Raw genomic sequence first — 23,248 nt, forward strand, 5'->3', positions numbered from 1 at the left:
TGTTTAATAATTTTTCATCCTTTTATTCCAAAAGAAGGGAAGAAAATAAAATGACAGACTCCAGCAGGTGTCTCTTTCTTACTCACTTTGACCAGTGGGGGTTTATTATGTGTTTAACTTATATTACACCTTTAAACACATGCTTATTAAGATATCTCCAATGAGACGGTGTGTGTCTCCAGTGTGGTTTTGTTTCAACATTTAATCTGCGTCCTTCCTGTGTCTGACTTCCTGCCCTGCTCATGAGTACCTTGATGTGGCTTCAGTCAACAATAGTTAATTTACCAACACAGGGCAGAGATCTGCATTTGAAACAAGTATAGTTGTCTTTGTGTGTGGCATGAGCATTTCTCAAAGTCTTAGCACAGCATGAATTAGGCAGCATGTGTCCTTCCACCTGAAAACTCAGATCATAACCTGGACCTAAAAACACCTGCCAACCAGTCCAAGCTTAAAAGTGATGCTGGAGAAAGCCTGAGAGAGGAACTGACCACGACTTTAAACTGCTTCAGAATAGTGTGAATGCACTTTTTTTTTTTTTTTTAAATATGTGAGCACAGGTCACCACATAGGGATCAATATCCCATAAGTGATCTAATACACCAAGAGAAAAATGTTTCTGTAAATCTTGTTGCAGTGAAATGAAAATATGAAATCCGTTCACTTTCATTGTTTTTAATTAACCAACTTAATTGTTTACTGATTGTGATTCATGTCTTGAACTTGACAGAGATACTGTATTAAAAGGCCAATTCCTGTCCTGAGCCTGATTCAGCTTCAGGTTTATTCATGTTAAAAGTGGGTTTTTTCCTCCCTGTTGCCAAGTTCTTAAACAGCTGTTAGCCAGTGTGTGTTGCACCCTTGCTAATAAATCGTAAGTAACGGACTAAATGACGAGAATTTCACCCAGAAAAATTTAAATCCTGTTTTATGGGATTGTCTATGTCAGTCATGTTGTTTAGTTAACTGCTGATCATTGTGCTCTGAATACAGTTATCCAGGTGGACGAGCTATTTAAAAAAAAAAAAATTCAGCTGAAGTGTTGCCCATTGGTCCTTACACATTTGGCCTTCTGGCCTGTGTGTTGCGCATAACAATCACCTTGAATTCTTCATTGGAATAAGTCAAACAGGGTTTTTAAAAGAAAAACAGCTGTAATATGAAACAATACTTTTTTTATTAATTAAAATGAGTTGCAACATAAAGCATGCGCCTCAGTCACTGCACTGATCTGCAACATTCATGTCATCATTAAATTAAGGCCGTTTTCCTCTCCACTGGTGCCTGCCATTCTGTTATTGGACCATCTAATGTCATCTCTGAAGCACTTTGGTTAACACTTTATTTCCAGTGTTTAATGCATGATCATGTCTAGCCCATACCTGATTGTCAGCTCTGTCCGTTTGCCTCTGTAGTTGCGGCACAAATCATTATTTAATGTATTCAGGAGACTTCTGCTCAGGTTCACGCTGAGTGTTTGCAGAGGTCCAATCAGTTAGAGCGACAGTAACAACCTGGGTGGCTGCGAGTGTGAACATAAACAATCAAAAATGACCTTTTGAAAGTCAAAACAGTAACAATGAGTCTGCACGTACATGAGTGAAGCAGGTGGAAAAACCAGGGAAGTCTAACAGTGCGAGGCTTGTCTACACAAACACCCTGTCCTATGTCATACAGTGAATGCTCAGAGAGAGCTGATAGCCTTTCAGTTTGTTAAAGCTCAGGTTCATGGCAGTCTGTGAAAAGAGTAGATGACAAAATCATGACTGAATTCTTATTAGTGCAAAATCTTTCCTACTAAAACATTCAAAGCAACGACTCTAGCTCTCTCTGTGTACTACATCAGGCAGTACCGCTACCTCAGCCAAACCACACCTGCTCTGCAGGCTTGGTGATGACTGCTACTGTGTGAGCGTGTGCTTTTAGTTTGCTCCGGGGTCCTTCCAGCCTCCGAACGTCTTCTCCAGGTGGAGGGCCACAGCGAGGGTCAGGTGGTCCTGCAGCTTCCCTGCAACGACCTGCACGCCCAGAGGCAGACCCTCCTCACCCACACCCAGAGGGCACTGAGTCACTGGCAACCCCAGCATGTTAATTATACCTGTGTATGGAGGGGGGGAAAAAAAAAAAAAAAAAAAAAGCAAAATCTTTTTAACAGCAATAATCCAGAAATAGCAACTTCGAAAATGACTGTCAGACATAAGATAAATCACAGACAGTTTCCAGGATGTAAAAAGGTTTTGAAGTCTCCCACAGTTTTTTTTCAACTGAGCTTTAACCTCCTAAGACCCGAACTCTTCCACGACATGCATTTTTAATTTCTCTTTGATATTTGGTCATATTGGGGCCCGATGAATGTAAAAACAAAGAATTACCAGATTTTTTTTTTTCAACCTTAGTTTTGTTTTTAAGAAAAATGAGAGCCACATGAGGAAATTCGTTTACAACTTTGATAGAACAGTAGCAGTATAATGTCCTCGTAAGTGGATATCAGGCCCATGTAGAGCAAAATTGAGTATTTTAGTCTAAATAACCCAAAATGTGATGTCGACATATGTGGACGCCAGGTCCTAGGAGGTTAAAGGTTATTTTGCAAAGTGATGTGACTGAAAAGCACAAAGGATAACCTGCACACAGACTGCAAGAGTCCAGGTGCAAAAAACAAAACAAAACTGACCACCAAAGAGCTTTGTGTATTCCTCACTAGTACTGGTTTGGATCCTCTTGTGCCTTCAGACCTGCTTTAATTCTTCATGGCACAGATTCAACAAACATCACACAGCTGCTGCACATCCATGATGCGAGTCTCCCGTTCCAAAAAAATGCAAAGTTGCTCTACTGGTGAGTAGAGGCCATGTGAGTACAGGGAACTCACTGTTACGGTCAAAAAACAAGTCTGAGAAGATCTGTGCTTTGTGACATGGTGCACTGTGGTCATAAAGGGACATGATCAGCAACAACACTCAGGCAGGCTGTGGGGTTTAAAATCAGCTGATACTGAGGGGCCCAAAGTTATTCAAATTACTGCCAACCCATCAATTTGAAGCAGCATTCTGCTTTGAGAGTGAAACATTTTCTCCCATTTTCAGACCTTTCTTTGTAAATGATTGTGTGGGAAAGTCCCAGCAGATCAGCGGTTTCTGGATTTTAATGTCTGTGATATTAATCGTGATGTTGCTGTGCAGATGTTGGCTGTTAAAATAAGATCAGGTGAGAAGTGGAACGCCACTGACCGGTGTATGAGAAGTCGAAGGGTCTTAGGAGCGGGTGGTGGTGTTTGGGGGCCACTTTGGGGTGAGAGGGGTAAAGGAAAACACCGTCAGCACCCAACAGCTCATCCACCTCCTTCTGCAGCTTCTCCTTCATCTGGATGATGGAGGACGGTGTTTTGGACATGCGAGTCATCTCGATCAGGCCCACAGCTGAAGACGTCGGTTCACAGAAACTTTAAATGCTATTTATTCATTTATTGCTTAATCATTTTTATATATAACAGTGTTTTGTTTTTAAATTGAGAGCTACTATTGAACACTTTGGAAGTCTGTATTGCAGCCTTTACCGATAGCAGCGAGGGTGTGGTCTGATCTTCCTATCATCCACTTCAGCAGCTCCCACAGAGGCCAAGCTGGTCGTCCTGGTTCTCCCATCAACTCAGCAAACATCTGAGGAGGCTGGGAGAAAACAAAACAAAAACAATTCAGTTCTTTTAAAGGTCATAGAAAGGACACAGACTGTATTACTTCTCCATGTTCTTTATTGCTTCCTCTCAAACATGGTTGCTATTTTCTGCTGACAGACTGTCCAAGTTGTCATCATTATCGTGCCAGTAACCTGCACCTGTGTGGCATCACTACACCAGGCTCAGGTTTAAAGTTAGTAATGATTTATTAGTCATTGAGCACCTGAAAACAGCAGAAGCCCACAGGCCACAAAAATGTTCCCGTCATGAAACCACTTCAGTCAAATATCACAAAAATGGATGTCAGGGGTAGAGAGTAGAGTAGAGTGGCTGTGTCACTAATCTTTTTTGAGTGACAGCTCTAAAATCTTTTTGGGATCCCTGCACTGCAGTGATGCCACTCTACTGCCCACTTTGTAAAGACGAGTACACTGGTCCCTCGTTTATTGCGGGAGTTACGTTCTAAAAATAACCCCCGATAGGTAAAATCCGCGAAGTAGCCAACTTTATTTTTTACAATTATTATAAATGTTTTAAGTCTGTAAAACCCCTCACTACACACTTTATACACTTTTCTCAGACAGGCACGAACATTTTCACACTTTTCTCTCTTGTTTAAACACTAAGTTCAAACCTTCTAGAAAAATAAGTCCAGTATTATAGAATGAAACCAAACACACCTGTAGCTGCCTTTGACGGTGCAAAACGTTTTGTCGCCAGTGTTGTGTTTGTTGGGGAGAAAACTTACAAACATACAGTGCAGCACTTCAGAGTCACACTGCTAGCGATCGAAGATTTATGTAAATTTGACAAGCTGAACGCATTCTGTACTGTACAGGAGACACGACATGAGATTGACTGACAATGGTCAACAGCCAATCAGGACACAGAACAATACGCAGTAAAACAAACAAACAAACAAACAACAACAGCGAAACAGCGAGGCCACAAAAGGTGAACCGTGTTATAGCGAGGGACCACTGTATAACCCAACAGGTGGGTGTGAAATGATTCATGGGTCAAGGAAAGAAGAAAAATAGTACAGCCACATACATTTTGGGTTTTGGTTGCGAAGTTCACCTCACTGGTTCTTATGGGATTCAAAATACAGACAAGATACAAATCTGATCTGAGAAAAAGTGCAGAAACAACAAAGACTGGAAACCAGTGTTTCAATACTTAACTCCTATACTGGGCATTTTGATTTAGCTCTCTTTAACTTGGTACATTTAGATGCCTGAATGATATAGATTTGGTTTAAAGAATACCTAGTTTACCCATATTTTTGTTCTTGGACTCTACCACAACCCTTTTATGCTACAGTACTTGGAGACCAGAGCAAAACAAAAATTACTGCAACCATGTCCACTGAAGTTGCAGTGTTGCCTTTGAAAGTGTTGCTTCAAAGACTGGGACTGGGTTTGTGATCACTCATCAGCTGGTGTCTTCAATTCAATCTGTGTAGCAATATGTCAACTAACTGATAAATCAGAAGGAATTGCAAATCTGTTCCTCTTTAAATACAAACAAGTACCTCCATTGATATTTGATGTAGTTGATACAGGACGGTGATTTAACTTCAATACAGCAACCTTGCTTTTATATAAGAATAAAACTAGAATACAACCAACTGAGTTGAGTCTCATATTACAAAGAGACGGATTAAAGACGAGGCTCAACCTCTGGATGATCAGATGATCGCTGCAACTACATGCAATCAATCACTGAATGCTCTTATACTGTGCCTGAGAAGACCACATAAGGACATCCCCTTACATCACACAGAGCCAATAGTAGGAAAAGAATAAACTCCATGGCCATGTTCAGTATGAGCATCCAGCACTGTGACAGTATAAGACATAAAATAAGGAAAAGCATAGTAAGTTCACTTTAAATCAAACTGGTGATCTGCATTAAAGTAGAAAGTAGCAGTAAACTGACTGTGACTAACTCACAGCCTGGTAACAGAAACGTTTCAGATTAGCTGAAGAGAACTGCGTGGATGTAACTATGTGGGCACATAAATCTCTTCCCAAGCACATAACTCTGAGTTAGAAACAAAAACTGATCACATTGTAAAGCTTTACATTTTAATGAGGAGACTTGGTTTAATGCGAGGCGTCTGCAGGAAATCTAGATGCGGGTATTGTCCTCTGAAGTGGCAGAAACATTACTGTGTGTGTGTGTGTGTGTGTGTGTGTGTGTGTGTGTGTGTGTGTGTGTGTGTCGTGCACAGGCAGCTAAACAGATTAGGCGACCATTTCTGGGCAGCAGACTACAATAGGTGCTGTGACTAAGACTCAGCCTGCTTTCTCTCTTAGTGAGACGTGCCTTATTAGCTGGAAAGTCCTGGCAACAGCAAGAAACCAATGCCTGTTTCTCTCCCTTGTCTTCATCATTCACCCGCTGACTCTTTGTCTGCTGTAAAGTTAATGTTCTGGACCTACTTTGCCCTCCTTGTCAGGAAGGACCATGTAGGTGTCCCAGATCTGAAAGCTGTAGCGGAGCTCAGGGAAATGCACTTCTTGGACTTTCACTCCGAGGTCCGCCTCCAGGCGCTCGGCTACCTGTGGAAGACCACACGAGGATTTAAAGTGTAAAACAATTCCTCCTAAGTGTGTAGGAGTTCTGCAATAGACAGGGAAAAAAACCAAAAAAACAACGCACCTTTCTCTGAATGTCTACGAGCTCTTTGCTGACGGGGGTTATGAGAGGAGAGCCGCCGTCATGAGGGATGGTGAAGAACCGCAGCTTCTTTAAGTCGACCTTTGTGTTTAAGGACAACCTGTGAGCACAAGTGGAAACAATCAACAGCACTGCTGAACTACTGTAGCTAACAAACACAGTTGGGGTTTGGTTGTGTTGAGTCAGAATCTTCTGTGACAGAAATCTATACAATTCCTTGTAATTTTGGACCATTTGATAAACAAATGTGTCCATTATGCTGATGTAAATGAAACCTCAAGATCAAGTGCTGACGTTATTACAGCCCTGGTAAAACCCTGTTCGCAGGCTACCCAAAATACCTCTCTGTAGTTAAATGCCTGTATTATGTTTCTGTGAAGGTTCTTAGTCATCCAGGTCATCGTAGTCTAAGGAGCTTGCAAAGAAAAGCGTCTGGACTTCTTTAAGTTGCTTGAAGACGTTTCACCTCTCATCCGAGAAGCTTCTTCAGTTCTAAGGTCAAATGATGGAGAGTCCCAGATTTAAACCCAGTGGGAGTGACCCCCCACAGAGGGACAAAGGACCCCTGATGATCCTCTAATCACCTGACCCAAGGTGTGAAAACGGGTGTGGGTCCCAATCAGCCAGAGTTTTGGGTTCCTGAGGTCAGATGGCCCAGGATGTGAGTGGGCGTTAAGGCGTCTGGGAAGGGATCTCAAAAACTGGATTATAGATGGCAGAGAGTTGGTGTCGTAAACCCCCGCCTCTGTTCAAAGATGGTCGCTCACAGTGGACATAGATGGCTTCTTTCACTCCTCTTTCAAACCATCTGTCCTCTCTGTCCAAAATGTGAACATTGGCATCCTCCAAAGAGTGTCCTTTATCCTTAAGATGCAGATGGACTGCTGAGTCTTGTCCTGTGGAGGTGGCTCTTCTGTGTTGTGCCATGCGCTTGTGAAGTGGCTGTTTGGTCTCTCCAATGTAGAGGTCTGGGCATTCCTCGCTGCACTGTACAGCATACACCACGTTGTTAAGTCTGTGTTTTGGAGTTTTGTCTTTCGGGTGAACCAGTTTTTGTCTGAGCGTGTTGCTGGGTCTGAAATACACTGGGATGTCATGCTTGGAGAAAACTCTCCTGAGTTTTTCTGATACACTGGCTACATAGGGGATGACAATGTTGTTGCGTCTGTCCTTCTTATCCTCCCTCGCTGGTGTCTGGTCTTCTTTTCTGTGCCACTTTGCTGACTTTAAGAATGCCCATTTAGGATAACCGCATGTTTTGAGTGCTTCCTTTACATGTGTGTGTTCCTTCTTTTTTCCTTCAGGCTTAGAGGGAACATGTTCTGCCCGGTGGTGTAGGGTCCTGATTACTCCAAGTTTGTGTTCCAGAGGGTGATGGGAGTCAAAGAGGAGGTACTGGTCCGTGTGTGTGGGCTTCCGGTAAACTTCGATGTTGAGGTTGCCGTTCTCTTCAATGTGCACAGCGCAGTCCAGGAAAGGCAAACAGTTATCCTTTGTGTCTTCCCTGGTGAACTTGATGTTTTTATCCACAGCGTTAATGTGCGCAGTGAAGGATTCCACTTCTTGTGTCTTGATTTTGACCCCAGGTGTCGTCCACATATCTGTACCAGTGGCTGGGTACTCTTCCTTTGAAAGAGCCAAGAGCCTTCCTTTCCACTTCCTCCATGTAAAGGTTGGCTACAATAGGTGACACGGGGGAGCCCATGGCACAGCCATGTTTTTGTCTGTAAAAGCCTTCTTTGTATTTGAAATATGTAGTGGTGAGGCAGAGGTCTAACAGGGTGAAAATCTGATCGGGTGTGAAGTTGGTCCTGTCCTCCAAGGAGCTGTCTTCTTGTAGTCGTTTTCTGACAGTCTCCACGGCCTCCGTGGTGGGTATGCAAGTGAAGAGAGAGACTACATCAAAGGACACCATGGTTTCATCTGGATCCAGGGTAAGTTTCTGGACCTTGTCGGTGAAGTAGGTGGAGTTCTTGATGTGGTGTGGGGTGTTCCCCACGAGAGGAGCAAGGATGGTAGCAAGGTGTTTAGCAATGTTATAAGTGGCTGAGTTTATGCTACTGACTATGGGTCTGAGTGGGACAGCTTCCTTGTGGATTTTAGGAAGTCCGTAGATGCAGGGTATGGCATCCCCTGGGTAAAGGCGGTGATATGTAAGGCGGTCAATGATTTTGTCCTTTTCAAAGTCTTGAAGGCAAGCTATAACTTTCTTTTTGTAGCTGCTTGTGGGGTCTCGCTTTAAGGCTTCGTAGGTATTGTTGTCACTGAGGAGAGTAGTGATCTTTGTATGGTAATCTGTAGTGTTTAGGACCACGGTGCATCTTCCCTTATCAGCTGGTAAAACAGTGATGTTGTGGTCTTTGCTCAGGAAAGCGACGGCCTTCTTTTCCTGTATTGTGAGGTTGGACGGAGGGACTTTGGCGCTGGAGAGGGTGGCTGAGACTTTCATCCTGATTTGCTCTGCTTCTGTCTGTGATAATTTATTAATCCGTATGGCTGTTTCTGTGGCTGTGATGAGGTCCACTATGGGCAACTGTTGCGGAGAAATGGCAAAATTGAGTCCTTTGGCTAATACCCTCTTTTCAGGTTCAGTGAGATGAAAAGTTCTTCACCCATTTCTCCTGACTGTCCTCAGGTGTGTTTTCTTCTCCGAGTTGTGTAGGTTCAGAATGAGGAGTGTTTTAGAAAGCAAGGTGTGAAATTTCCTGCGTTGTCTTTCTTTTCCTTTAGAGTGTTGGGCCTGCTGAGCCTTGTCCACAAACTTGTAAACCTCTAAGATTGGAGAGCGTAGAAGGGACTCTCCACCATTTGACCTTAGAACTGAAGAAGCTTCTTGGATGAGAGGTGAAACGTCTTCAAGCAACTTAAAGAAGTCCAGACGCTTTTCTTTGCAAGCTCCTTTGACCTGTATTATGTCTGGCATCTCCTGCATTTGGCTGCACAAAAACAAAGAAAACCTCAATATTCTTTAAATTAAATCAAAATTATTCATAGTTACTGAGTTGTTTTATTTTAGGTTGTTTTCACAACAGGTGAGCCAAACTCAGAATTTTTAATAGCGAAAAGAAAATAATAAAAATCATAACAGTGACATCAAGTTGCTTTGTATTGTAGGGTAAAAAGTAAAGGGGTTGGTTCTTATGTAGAAGGTTTCTAGTGGAGCACTCAAAGCGCTTTATACAAGATGCATTATTCACTCATTCACACGTAATCATACAAGCACTTTTTTAAAGTGCTGTCTATTTCTAACATTCACACTCCAATGGACGCATCGATGAGCAACTTGGGGTTCAGTATCTTGCCCAAGAATACTTTGCATGCACACTAGAACAGCCAGGGATCAAACCACCACCGTTCCACTTAGTGGATGACCTGCCTCATCTCCTGAGCTGCAGCCACTCCCTAAGCCTTAAATATTGGAAAGATACAAGAATAAGGAATTGAATATATTAGAAAGAAACCCTGACAATCACAAAACCCCATATGAGGAAGCAATTTGAGGCAGTGGGAAGGAAAATCTCCCTTTTAACAAGATATGGTTGGGGGGTGATGGGGACGAAGAAGACAAAAGACATGATGTAGTTAGTTTATCATCGTGGCCAAAATATTACATTTAAGCCAACATCCAAAATCCTCTTATGTGCGAGCAATCGTCAGTCACATAAAATGTAAGAAGTTTAGGAGAGTATAAAATGTTACTGCGTGTGGATCATTATCACATCCATGAAGCACTAAAAAAAAAAAAAAAATTAGCACTGAGATAGCTGGATGCATTTTATTGTGCAGATTAGGGATATGAAACATCTGCTATCAATTTATCAATGTGGGTGTGTCCAGTTAGCCATAATTTGATCACACGCACACACACTTTGCTTTAGAAGGTCTCCAGCCTCTTCTAAGTAAGCCCCAGTTCTTACCTTGGCACCATAAGAACTGTATTTGTGCATGAACACAGATTGCACACTGTGTCACTTATACATGTAGATAAACTAATACAAATAAATAAAAGAAGTAACACATTAGCCCCGAATTACACTCAGATGAAGCAACAGCAGCAGGGCCTTACATGTCAACTCTGGGTCCGGCCATGATCTTGAGCATAGGCAGAAGGTCTTCAGCGTAGCGACACATGGGACCAGAGCTGAGGTACTCCTCCTGCCTGCCAGAGGAAGGAGGGTACTGATTCTCACAGGACACGACACCTAAAGGAAAAAGTATTTTCTCCTCTATTAGTCAGCCTTACAAACAATCTGTAAGCAAAACGCTGTCATACATGAAGATTTCAATCTGGTGCAGTGGGTAGCAGCTGCTCCTTCAAAGTTTCTGTCCACCTGATGAATGTAAAACCCAAGGCTTTGTTTCAGTCACAGCTTGTTTGCGAAGAGGGCCCAGATAACAACTAGCGTAGAAAGCTTTAATGCACATTTTAACAGCGCTGAACAGAAATCTCCTGAGACAAACCTGCCTGTTTAGCTCCTAAATGCTCCACTGTGTCCTCAGCTGGGCTTTAACTGCCACTGTGCTATGCGAGCAGTTAGCTGTAAAGTTGTGGGCAAAGCTGAAAAAGAAGCAGAGGGGAGCTGCAGGCACACATGATAATCCTCTGGAGGTTCATGTCTATGAGTGATCCTTGTCACATGTTTTTCCTCATTAACTGCTACTAACCCCCCCCCCAAAAAAAACAAAAACAAAAACAGAGCTACAACATTAGCTTATGTGGGGTTATCAGACTCACAGCCAGTGTCTTTTACCTGGAGTAGTTTTATGGCCAAATATTCCATTGAAGAAACAGGGCATACGAATGCTGCCGCCGATGTCTGAGCCCACACCGATGACTGAACCTGCCGCTCCCAGTATGCTGCCCTCTCCCCCTGAGCCCAGAGGAACAGGCGATAAACAGTGAGAGAGCAGAGATAAGTCAGTGGAAGTGGACTTTATCTGGACCATTATTGTCAATAAAAGTCCTCACAGAGTCAACAAAGTACGTTTACCTGCAGATACGAACATTTTTGTTTTTGAGGAAAAAAATGGCAACATAAAATGTATTTGTTCATTAAATGTATGAAATAAGCAGCGTTACTATTATAAAAATAAAGCAACTCGACTAACGATGGTTTGGTTGCAGATTTTACGCTTAAAATTGCCTTAAAAAAATAAAAAATTAAAAAAAGCAGCTCACAGAGGTTTAGTGTAGTCTTCACACACAAAGACAGAAAGAGACATCACAAGGTTTTTAGATTTTGTACAGCTCTGCATACAAGACATCATTGAACATTTTCCACATAAAATAGCATTCAACCAGACCTGAAAGCAGGGAAAGGTAAAAATAAATAAAAGCACCACAGCCAGAGCCTCAGTAATATGATTAAAACCAGGACGACTCCTGGCAACAAAAACAGACGCAAAAAAAAAATTTAAAAAAATTCAACTTTGTCTCAACACCGGCTGCTAACCTGAGCTTCCTCCCGGTATCCTCTCCAGGTCATACGGGTTGTTGGTGATGCCATAGATGTGGTTGTGCGATTCATACCACATGCAGAGCTCGCTTGTGTTGGTGACACCCAGCGGGATGGCACCCGCTCTCTTCAGCAGGGCCACAGGTGGAGCGTCGACTGTGGCCACGATCCCTCGCCTGGAGACCAGGCCTGTAGTGAAGGGCATGCCTGCAGAAGGGAGACGTGTCACATGTGCAGAGTGGATTTGCAGTGACTAACTAGAACTAAAGACTAACAGCTCTGCTTTTCCCTCAGCATCATTTTTAACTGACGGAAAACGTTTCTGACTTCTAGTTTTCTCCTTCAGTGAACAGCAAGTCAAAAACCAGAACTGAAGTTTGAAAACTAACTACCACAGTAAAACCTTCTAAGAGGATTTACAGCGCTTAAATGCATACTTGCATACATACAGTCCAAAGTGCATGTGTGGACTGAGACATGTTAACAGTATCAAATACTGAGTAAAACTGAGGTCACCTGATGCAGGTAACCACAGTAAAGTGTCAAGTTTCACGCAGCTGACGGGAGATTAAATTTCTGGAAGTTACCCTGGAGGGCATAAGACTCTTTCACAGAAAGTGGGACTCCTAATAAAGGCAGCCGGTCCTCCAGCACTTCCTCTCCTCCAGTCTCCTCCTCAATCAGCTTATCGACCTGAGCCGCCTCCTGGAGGGCAGCAGCAAACCTGGACAGACAGAAATGCAGTTTACGTTTACTGACAAATTTAGAGGGAAAAGATTTTGACCTGATGCTAGTAAAATGTCAAATTACAGCAGTGCAAACTGTGCATTGTATTGTCACTATAATTACATGTTTTCATTTGCTGAGAAAACTTCAGCACTTAAATCTTTTTTATATTTTCCTCACACTACCTTTGCACATTTACCCACAGCAAACGTGATGTGACAGAACAGACACACATCAGGCACTGCTAAGGTTAAACACCATGTTTTTATCCCAATAGTCTGATGGCATTCTTCAAGGCTGATATATTGATACATCTTCATTTTCAGTTTCATTTCTGAGTTAAAGAAAAAAAAAGCCTCACATCATCATACCCTGTGCTGGGCCAGGAAAATGTTTCTGTCTTCCTGTCAACAAAATAATCAATAACTGCAGCTCAAGAGCACACTATCAGACATCAGGGAAATAGAGATGATCGTTTCTTGCCTGTCTTTCACAACAGCATTCACAAAAGGGTTAACTTCCTGGATCCTGTCAATGTAAGCCTGCACCACCTCTACGCTGGACACCTGCAGGGACATAACATTTAGACCACGTAAGGACATGTTATGGTTCATTGCAGAAAGAATGTCACAGAACAGGAAAACAAGTCAAACTGAGGGTGAAACTTGAATATGATTTGTCCTAAAGAAAAAAAAAATTAAAAAAGGAAATAAGGTTTTGACTTCAGTGTCTTTAGGGTGGATTATAAAAGCTGCTTCAGCTTCTCTACAGCTGCAAGCCGCTTTGCAACCCACAGTTCCTCCTTTCAAGTTGTTTCTGCTACGTCTCCTGTCACTGATGCCTGCTGCTCTCCCAGGATCACAGACGCTATTTAAAAAAAAAAAAAAAAAAAAAAAAAAAAAGAAGGAGGAAAGCTACAGTGATGTGTCATTGAAGTCTGTAGCTGAGCACTTAATATCAACATGTTTTTTATGAGTGAGCAGTGGATGTGCCAGTGACACTCCACACTTATTGGCTAACAATTTTGATTGACAAGCTGTTAGCATTACCAGGGTAATCCTTTCCTACTCTTACAATAACCATAAACTAAAAAATGGATTTTATGTTTTGTTTTACTGAAACTAGGGCTGCTCAAATAATCGAATTTTAATCACGATTACGATCTGGGCTTTCACCGATCATTAAAAATGACTGAGCCGATTATTAGCCCCTCCCTCATGCTTTACTCTCGCGCTGCTCCATGGGGCAAATCCAGCGCACCTCTCTGCAATTCGAACACGCGTCACAACAATTAAGAGCAGCGGTCCCCAACCCCTGGGCCTTGGACCGGTACCGGTCCGTGAGTCGTTTGGTACCGGGCCGCGAGAGTTGAGGCTCAGGTGTGAAATGTATGGTTTTCAGGGTTTTTAATCGGTTTTCAGCATTATTTTGTTATCGTTTTGATTGTTAACTCGGTTTTCCTGGGTCTTTTCACGTGTGTTATGAATAAATCTTCTTTTTTTCGGTACCGGTACTAGTTTTTTTTTTTTTTTGTTGCATTTATCCGCGACACCTTAAAGGCCGGTCCGTGAAAATATTGTCGGGCATAAACCGGTCCGTGGCGCAAAAAAGGTTGGGGACCGCTGATTAAGAGGACCCGAGGGAAGCTCGGAAAGCTAAGCAGAAGTTATTTGGAGAGGAGAGTGACTGCTGTTGGTTGAAAAGAGAGGTAAAAAAAAACTTCAGTGGTGTTGCACACTATTTTATATTATTTTTTAAAGTCATTGTTAACCCTTTAAAGCCGGTCAGAGCAGCACGCTCCGTTTTGCGTAACTATTTTTAAATCCCTGTAGAACCTGAACCGTGTAAGCTAGCGCAATAATTTTTTTTGCATATGAAACCGGAGGAGTTGTACTTACATCTGATGCCATCAGCTTGTCCTCGGTCACGGTTTCCTTCCACATAAAGCTTTGCAAAAATTGCATAAAAAGCGCTTGCAGCAACAAAAACATAATATTCCAGAAACACGCTTTGCCGATCTGATCAGCTGTTCGTAACACTTCCCACAATGAAACAGACGTCAGCGCGAACTATCGCATGTCCGCCATTTCCTGCCCGAAACCGGAAGTGACATCATTTTCGCGGAAAATGTAGTTTTTTTACTTGTAGGCCTTAAAAGCCTATACTGGTCATGTTTGACTTTTCTGAATAGTTTCTGGGATGCTTAGAACTCGAATTGCACTGCTGGAAATAGTTTATTTTGATGCACATGCTGTTTTCTTTGCAAATTTGCATCATAGGATTGTTTTTTCGTTTTTCCTGCAGTATATAAAAATTGGTGTATCTCAAAAATAAAACTATGAAGACACTCAAAATAAATTTCCTGTTGTTGTAAACTATTTTTTGCAACTTTTTTTGTATTTAAAGTTTTGAGGGATAAACCTCTTAAATTTCTCTAAGTAGAAATATATGTAAAAAAACAAAACCGATTTTCTATTTTTTTGTAGTTTATTGCACTTTTTTGTAATTAATGTAGTTACTATGGACTTAATGCATACATATTATTAAAATGGGCTATAACAGTTGTATAGCAACTTGAAATGCTCCCACAAATGGCACTACAACATGTAAAAAAAATAATATAAGCTCTGGCGGACTTTGTTCTATAGTAGGTCTTAAAGGGTTAAATAAATATCGTCAAATAATCGAGATCTCAATTTCAGTGAAAATAATCGTGATTATCATTTTTGCCATAATCGAGCAGCCCTAACTGAAACTAGTAACTGAGACCAAAGGAAATTATCAGGAAATAAGGAGTTTACAGAAGTGACCTCTGTAAACGTTGTCAGGCCAGAAGTTTTCTGTAATCAGTGGAATCGCCCTCTGCTGGTCATTAGGAAGAATGCAGGTTTAAGGCATTAGCTTCATTTTTCCTGGCCAAAAGTTACATCCATCTTTTATACAGGTTATGTCCAAAACAGGGCCCTACCACCAAACATCAAGCCTTCTGTTTGATATAGTTATCCAGAGTGAATTAGATTACAATAAGATACTGTAATCTAAAAACAAAGGGGCCCTGTACAGGAAAGGTCATTCAGTAACAGCCTGTTTTTTCCCCCACCCCTCAGTAGACTTGGTGATTTCAGTGTCAGCTTTTATGCTACTGTGCGGTGGAGCAGCTGATGCAAATAGACTCAATGAGCTCATCGGGGATGATGATTCAGTCCTGGATACAGAGGAAAGCACTTAGTACTGTGGATGATGCCTCTCATCCCCTGCACACCACACTGGAGTCATACTAAAAGTATATATGTGCGCGAAAGGTGCGCGTTTCTCAAGGTGTGACCAATGAAACTGTCATTGTAAAGAGGTTTAAAGACACGTTTAATTCCCGATATCTTAATATAAGACAAAAAAGTGCAAATAACCATACATCTCAGTTTTTCTACATTATAAAGAAATGGTGCTGTAGTAAGCAGTCTTTGGGCTCAAATTATAAGAGATTACTTCTAGTAAAGTTCTAGTAGGTCATTGCCCAGACCATCGTTTAATTATAACACTGAAGATTTTTTTATTTACTCAGAACAATTATGTGAAAAAACATCTTTTGTTAAATGTTTTATATTACTTAATTACTTTGGTATAATGTCACAGAAGCTGTTATCTGTTAAAAATACAAAATGCATGCCCCTCCCATTCCAGAGCCATGCAGTGCATGGCCAGATTGGAGTCTTTGCCTGACCAATTCTGGCCCCAGATCCTTATGTTTGACACCCCAGCTCTAAGGTGGATACAAGTTTAAAATTAAAAATGAACAGTCTTATTTGGGTTTTTTTGTTTGTTTGTTTGTTTTATAAATCATTGAAAACTCTCTCTCCTCTCAGGGCCCGCAGCTCACAGCAGCTTCACGGCCCAAATGGGTGTCCCGCGCCCACACTTTGGGAACCCCTGCTTCCTGCACTATTGTAGTTTTCTTTTCTTTTTTTTTTAATGTTATCACTGAGCAGTCTTTCCTAAAGATGTTACTTTCTTTTATCTCATCCCATCTCGGAATGTCTGTCCAAAAGCTGTTAAAACATTTGTGAGTAACTCATTAATCAGCATTTACCGCTCCAGCGCCACATGAAAGCAGCACCTGCACATGCGCCATGTGTGCGTTCCAATAAAACCTAGCAACAAGTACACGATTTGTTCACCTCCAAGTTCCACACATCTGTCTGGAGCAAAGCACAGCCCGACAAAAGGCTGCTCCCATTCTGGCTGTACAGGCAGCACAGGTGTGTTGTTATTCCACAGGTGTTACTGTCTTACTGTGGGCGTGGAGACTTGGGAGCAGAAAGCAAGCGTTGGGAAACCGTCCCTGAGGAGCGGACCAAGGTGCTTCAGCTCCAGTGATTGTAAATAGAAATAAGAATGGAAATAGAAGCTAAAGAGGGGATGTAAGAAACATGACAACCCATGACCTCCAGATTTAACACCGGCTTATGTGAGTCTAAATCAAACTGACATGAAGATGGTTAAATCTACTCGCTTGGAGCAAGTGTTAAACAAACACACACCCCTCTCCTCCTCCAGCCGGGAGGTCTGACCGGGTACACACCTGTTTTCGCCGGATCTTCTTGGCGAGCTGCGTCGCCGACATAAGCAGCAGCGGGTTTCTGACGGGCGGGAGCTTCTTCCCGGACAGAGCAGGTCTCCGAGGGGAGAAGAAGCGAAAAACGATGACGAGGACCTCCGTGACCGCCTTCAACAGCCATACCTGAGCTCTTTCCAGCCGGCTCAGAGCCATGTTTCAAGCGCGTGAGAGGACGGAAGATCACCGGCTGGTCGACCGCAGTCAGAACACTTCCTAGCTTACAGCAGCCGATCTTTTTATATACATCCGCGAGACAAGTTAGCGACAGTTAGGTCGCCACCGGAAATGAAGCGGTTGCTTTCAAAACAAAATCATTACCTCATTTTAAAGGGCCAAAATACTCCAGTACTAAAGTCAGTTTTTGGAATTTACTCAGATTTCCATCTTATGCTGCTTAATACAATATTCCACTACTTTCCAAACAGTAAAGAGAAAAATGCATAATATTTCCTTCTGCTTCAGTTAGTGCTTAGTAGTTACTTTCCTGCTTGATCAAATAAGTAGTTTATGTACCTCAAGTACGACTATTCATTGGAGAGTTTTATTAGTCATTCACACTTATTTGGTGATACTTTTTGAAAACAAAACATTCATTTTTAATATATTGTTATAAAACAATATTACAAGTGTTTTCATTTTTTTAAATTCTGCACAGTGCATGTTGTTATTGACTTTTCATCACTTGTACACTGTTATTTCAGTAGAACTGTGATGTAATTATTTAACTGATAGCTTTTTACTACTGACAGTTGTCTGCATATCAGTTTTTACTTCTATTAATATTTTTTTTTAATTACCTTTTTTGTTAAACCATAATGGCGTTATTAACTAACTAGGTTAACCAAATTTTCCAGGAGCTTTTAACTGTATCTCATCATCTGCATCAGCAAACAGCATTATTTTTACTGAGTGCATTACTATGCAAAAAATGCATGAAGTGTGATAGGGTCAGAGTACTTTGAAGCAGTTGTGCGGCGGAGACGTTTTATTTTGAAAATTACTACCGGAACATAAAACAATATATTGTGGTTTACCTGTCAGTGACCTATGCCACCATTCAGGGTAATTAAAGGTAACGTTTAACTATGAGTGTAATGTAAATGTGGTTGCGTAAATTACTTGGTTGTGGCTGTTAAACTAGTGCCTGCAAAACATAGATAGCCTTCTATTTGATGTTTGCTGCCCAGTATCACTTGTTTATATGAGTTATAAGAAAATAACTTGGATTTTGTGAACAAAGTTTCTGATAAAGTATAGATACAGTATGATATCTATACTTAACAAGATGAAAATACAGTATACCAAGTACACTGCATCTTGAACTGTTCTCCATTAGTATTTAGTATCAGTACTGGAAAAGTATCAAATTTCAGGCCAATAAGATGTTTGAGTTAGTATCCAGTATGATTTGAAGGTGGGGCATCCTTTTCTGTTTGTCCTTGTAATCATATTTAAAATGACATAAACTGTAAATCTAAAACACACGTGAGTGTAAAAAGACGTAGAGGCAGGTTTATGAAGTTATTTTAAATTTTGCATGCTCAGAAATCCAGTTTTTGTTTTTGTTGCCTCACGACAATGTTTGGCGATAAGAGCTACTTTTGAGGGTAACTTTGATAACAGTGTGTTTGTATGTAATGATATGTTATTTCATGTATTTGTGCATATTACGTGTGCCAAAGTCAGGGATTAAAAGTGAGACAGTGGGATATTTTTTTGCAGTATTTCAGCATTTAGTTAGAAACCGAACCAGCATTAAGGGAGTGACGTTGTTTTTAAGTAGCAGGTAATTTCAAATGCAGCGTTTCTATCAGTTCAGCAAACATCAGCAAACACATAAACAGTTTGTGTGCAGTTTGTCTCACAGTGTGTTGCTAACTAAAGGTCCGGTTGCTGTATTTAACAGGGAGAGAAAAGCAAGAGAGCCAACTTCACTCGGAGATGGAGAAAGATAAGAAAGACAGGACAGGACAGGAGAGGACAACGGGAGGTTAGATTTAAAAGTAAGGAGTGCTCATTTAAAACTTACATGTAAGTCTTCGTGTTTTAAATCAGATATTGGGTCTGTTCAGGCGACATTATGTTTTCTCATATTGTGAAAAATGCTGCAGAACAAACCAAGGTGTTATTTAAAGGCTGCATGAAAACCATCTGCAGGTTAGTGCAGGATAAACAGGTTAGTTTGCTGCACAGTGATGGATTTAAAGTAAAGAACAGTGTGTGACTGGTACACAGTGGCTGTTAGGTTAGGTTACATCAAGTGTAGCAGAGCTCCATATGAATTTTAGCCGATTATGCTGAGATTCATTCACCAAATTCCACTTTCATATCAACTTTATACCTTCTAGAAAAAAAGGCGTAAACCGTACAGCGTCAGTGTAGAGGAGGGTGAGGTGTAGAGGATGGAAATCATCCAGGACTACTCCTGAAACATCTGCTGACATCTGGTTGAATTAACTTGTGTAAATCCACAAAGTGCAGCAGGTCAGCTGATCACAGCCTGTACACTAAGAACATCTACTGGAGCTCTCAATGGAAATTATTGTGAGTTATGATTCTTTTCCCCACATTACAACTAATTTTAAGGTTCCCCCACCACCCAAGAAACAACAACAACAACAAAAATGAAGTTAAGCAACCATCAGTCAGCAGCAGAGGGCAGCATTGTTAAACATAACGAAACCTCTTGGCTTAGCAATTGAACATGCAGAGCGCATACCAGCAAGAAAAAAAAATCCTTCTGCAATGCAGGTCAGTGGGTTAGTGGAGAATCCACAGAGTCTGTTTGAGTTTGTGTCTCACTGCACCACCGAAACTGATAAAGAGCCTCGTGTGAAGCTTTGTTTGGATTCAGCTCCACACAGACGTCTTTTATTTTGCTTTATTTCCCTGTTTTGTATTCAAAATAATCAAAATACAGGATAAAATGAATGATGATATGCTTCATTTCAAATGTCTGTAATCTGACTTCACCGCCTCCTTCTACATTACTTCAGACAAACCACTCTGATTATGTTTCATACATGCAGGCTGAATTTTTTTTCTAAAAATCTGGTAGATTTATTGAACAAATTCATATGTTTAGAGATTTAACAGGGCCACGCCTGACAGGGACTAAAAAGAGAGAGCATATTTCTCCTGTGTTGGCTTCCCTTCACCGGCTCCCTGTTAAATCCAGAATTAAAATTAATATCCTGCTCCTCACAGACAAGGTCTTGAATAATTAGGCTTAAAACTTTAGTTTTTGATAAAGCATATAGTTAGGGTTATATCAGGTAACTCGTGGAGGCTTTCCCTGATGCACTTCCTAGTCACTCACTTTTTCTCACTCTCTATGTACTTTTACACACCTCTGTCTCTTTTGTCCTGTCTCCCTCCCCTCACCACCAACCAGTGGCAATATAATCTTCTTCCTGAGCCTGGTTTTGCTGGAGGTTTCTTCCTATTAAAAATGAGTTTTTCCTTCCCACTGTTGCCAAGTGCATCCTCAAAGGGGGTTGTCTGATTGTTGGGGGTTTCTCAGTATTATTGTAGGGCCTACCTTACAATATAAAGCTCCTTGAGGCGACTGTCATTGTGATTTGGCACACAAATGCCACATTAATGCATAAAAACCAGTTTGTACTTTTACTGATGCGTCCATATTGATAACCTTTTTATTTAAGTTTTTTTTTTTTACATTTTTTTGTAATTTGACATTAATGACATATGTGGAATGAACAACAAACCCCCCTAAATGCACAGCCATGCATCCATCTGCTTATCCGTTTAGGGTCGTGGGAGGCTGGAGTCTGTCCCAGCTGTCACAGGGCGAAGCAGGGTACACCCTGGATAGATTGCCAGTCTTTCACAGATTAACATGCACATATATGATTACATTTTTTAAATATTTTAATTCACAGTGATCCTAGCACTGAATAGATGACCTTTGCAACATACATCATATTTCTATTTAAAGATAAACCATAACAGCACCAAATCTTTATGTTAGTTTGTGTGTTTTTTATGTGAATTAAAAGCCTGATATGTGCATCTGCAGTGTGAGGAGGTGTGCAGGTACCATTACGGTGAAAAACATCATATTAGGGTTTGACCCTGTGCATAAAAGGAGCATGTAATCAATCATGTCCACACAATAGGTGCACCACCCTGCTGAGCTATTTATTGATCCTCTTCCACCAGGACAGACCTCCATGGTCATTTGTAAGGAGTTGAGTTCACTATAACTTCTGTTTGCCTAATTTGCATGCTTTAAAACTCTGGAGCTTTTTTGCGTGCAGACTTTGACCTACAGCCAGTTAACCCACATTATAGCTGAGACCCAGTGTGTCGCCTTCAGCGAATAAACAACACTTTCTTTCGGCAGGATGACGTGACGGTCACAGAATAAAGGCATAAATGTTCCTTGACGGGTACACCCAGTCTAAAAAAAACAAAACATAAACGTATCACAATACCAACCGAGTGGAGAAAAACAGACAACCTGATCACCTGTAAGGCGACACCTGAGGCCCAGACACAACTGCTGGGCATGTAGAGACAAGAAGGGAAAACCAGGGGAAACACACAACTGACGGCGCTAATGTCTCTGTGTAAAGCTGCAGGAAAAATGTGGCCCGCAAAGCAATTATAGTGTGTATAATTTTCCGGTTGCAGGGAGTGTAGCTTGCGGTCTTCTGTGTTTTAGGAAAAACCTTAAAGGCTTTGTTAGTGCACGCCTTCGGGGTAAAATGATATGGGGTCAGTGAACAACACAAGGAAGCCTTTGGGCGCTTTTCCATCTTCTTTCCTGTGTCTGCCGACATGAGATATCCACCAAATGCACTCTAGCTGCGGCTCATTACTGTGTCTCTCACAGTTTACACACAATGGAAACAACTCAAGCAGCGTCACCTATTACAGCATCCAACCGACAGACGCCAGCTGATAATGTTAAAGCCTCTGCTTCCGGATAAATCAGACAAAGCATCGCCCAGACGTTTAATTTTTCTAATGAGATCACAGACGTCAAATCCAGTCATCCTTCACCGGACAGTAATTTACTTTTCAGTTTGTTTTGAAAGGAGCACTTTGCTCTCATCCACTTTCCAGCACCTCCACTCAGCCCTAGAGACCAATGCAAGCTGATCTGGCTGTCCCTCGGGGTGCCAGAGCAGAGTGTCTGCAACTGTTGTGCCTCTAATGGACAATTTTCATTATTAAAATGACAAGTATTTAAAAGGTTCCCCCACATTCCTCTGCGCAGGGTCGGAAAATCTTCTGGAGATAAAGAGTCACCAATATTAGGGAAAAAAGAAAGATACAAAAATTATTTTCAATTGCATTAAAAATGCAGTGTGTGAAAATGGACAAGTCAAAGTGGTTGACACAGGAAAAAAACACAAACAAAAAAAGAAAAAGGACATTCCACCTCCCCCCCCCCCCACACACACACACACACACTGCAATTCAATTCCAGCAGCAGATTAGAATCAAGCACAACAACATTTCCACATTTCTGCATCAACAAGTTCATAAATGCACACTCCACTGATAATGCAATGCACAGTTTACGCTTCATTCAGGGCTTTTACAAAGGTACAGATGCACATCCTGCACATATAAAACATATTCACCCAACAGAGAATCTATATCACCTTTAAAACATTCTGTAAATAAAAGAATCAGTGAAGACGTGGTGGTTGCACAGGATTTGAAACTGAAACTTTCAAAGTAACCTTTTCCTGACTGTGTTGTGTGTTCAGCATCGGTTACCACAGTGATTTAGCCAGGTAGAAAGAGAGTCACTTCTGTGACACAGAAAACTGTCTTTAAGTTCAACCTAACCTGCTAACCCATTAATTTTGCTTCCTAGTACACCCCTCTGGTTAAATAGGCTCAGCCCTACACTGAAAACAAATCCATAGACAATACAGAACGAGGTACTATTTTAAAGTGAATTCACAATAAGTAACCTGCCTTTGTTTATTAAGCCATGGTGTTTTTCTACAGGTCCTGCATTTATAAGGAATTAATTTTGGAGTAGATAGTAAATAGAAGAGTGTATTATTTACTGTATATTTTTACATGCATGTGCCATGCGGTGTTTCT

General features: G+C 41.3%; 1 protein-coding gene across 1 annotated transcript; it reads right to left on the reverse strand.

The window, feature by feature from the left end:
- Positions 1–1,790: 1,790 nt before the first annotated feature.
- Positions 1,791–17,415, reverse strand: faah2b (fatty acid amide hydrolase 2b). The gene is made up of 11 exons (XM_080901074.1): positions 17,123–17,415; positions 13,027–13,109; positions 12,405–12,541; positions 11,815–12,024; positions 11,113–11,232; positions 10,428–10,563; positions 6,344–6,461; positions 6,124–6,243; positions 3,557–3,668; positions 3,231–3,419; positions 1,791–2,098 (listed from the first exon to the last, which is right to left on the reverse strand). The coding sequence occupies exons 1-11, from the start codon at positions 17,309–17,311 to the stop codon at positions 1,923–1,925; spliced, it is 1,590 nt and encodes a 529-aa protein (XP_080757200.1). The 5' UTR covers positions 17,312–17,415; the 3' UTR covers positions 1,791–1,922.
- Between the last annotated feature and the right edge of the window lie 5,833 nt (positions 17,416–23,248).

The sequence above is a fragment of the Rhamphochromis sp. 'chilingali' genome, assembly GCF_963969265.1.
Source record: "Rhamphochromis sp. 'chilingali' genome assembly, chromosome: 1".
NCBI lineage: Eukaryota > Metazoa > Chordata > Actinopteri > Cichliformes > Cichlidae > Rhamphochromis > Rhamphochromis sp. 'chilingali'.

Bases quoted from the DNA above. Each gene is read 5' to 3' on its own strand.
- faah2b (XM_080901074.1), bottom strand. From the start codon at position 17,311: ATGGCTCTGAGCCGGCTGGAAAGAGCTCAGGTATGGCTGTTGAAGGCG. The intron at 13,110-17,122 runs GTGTGTACCCGG...ATGTCCCTGCAG, and splicing joins AGAAGATCCGGCGAAAACAG to GTGTCCAGCGTAGAGGTGGT. The intron at 10,564-11,112 runs GTAAAAGACACT...TTTTTCCTTTAG, and splicing joins TGGCCATAAAACTACTCCAG to GTGTCGTGTCCTGTGAGAAT.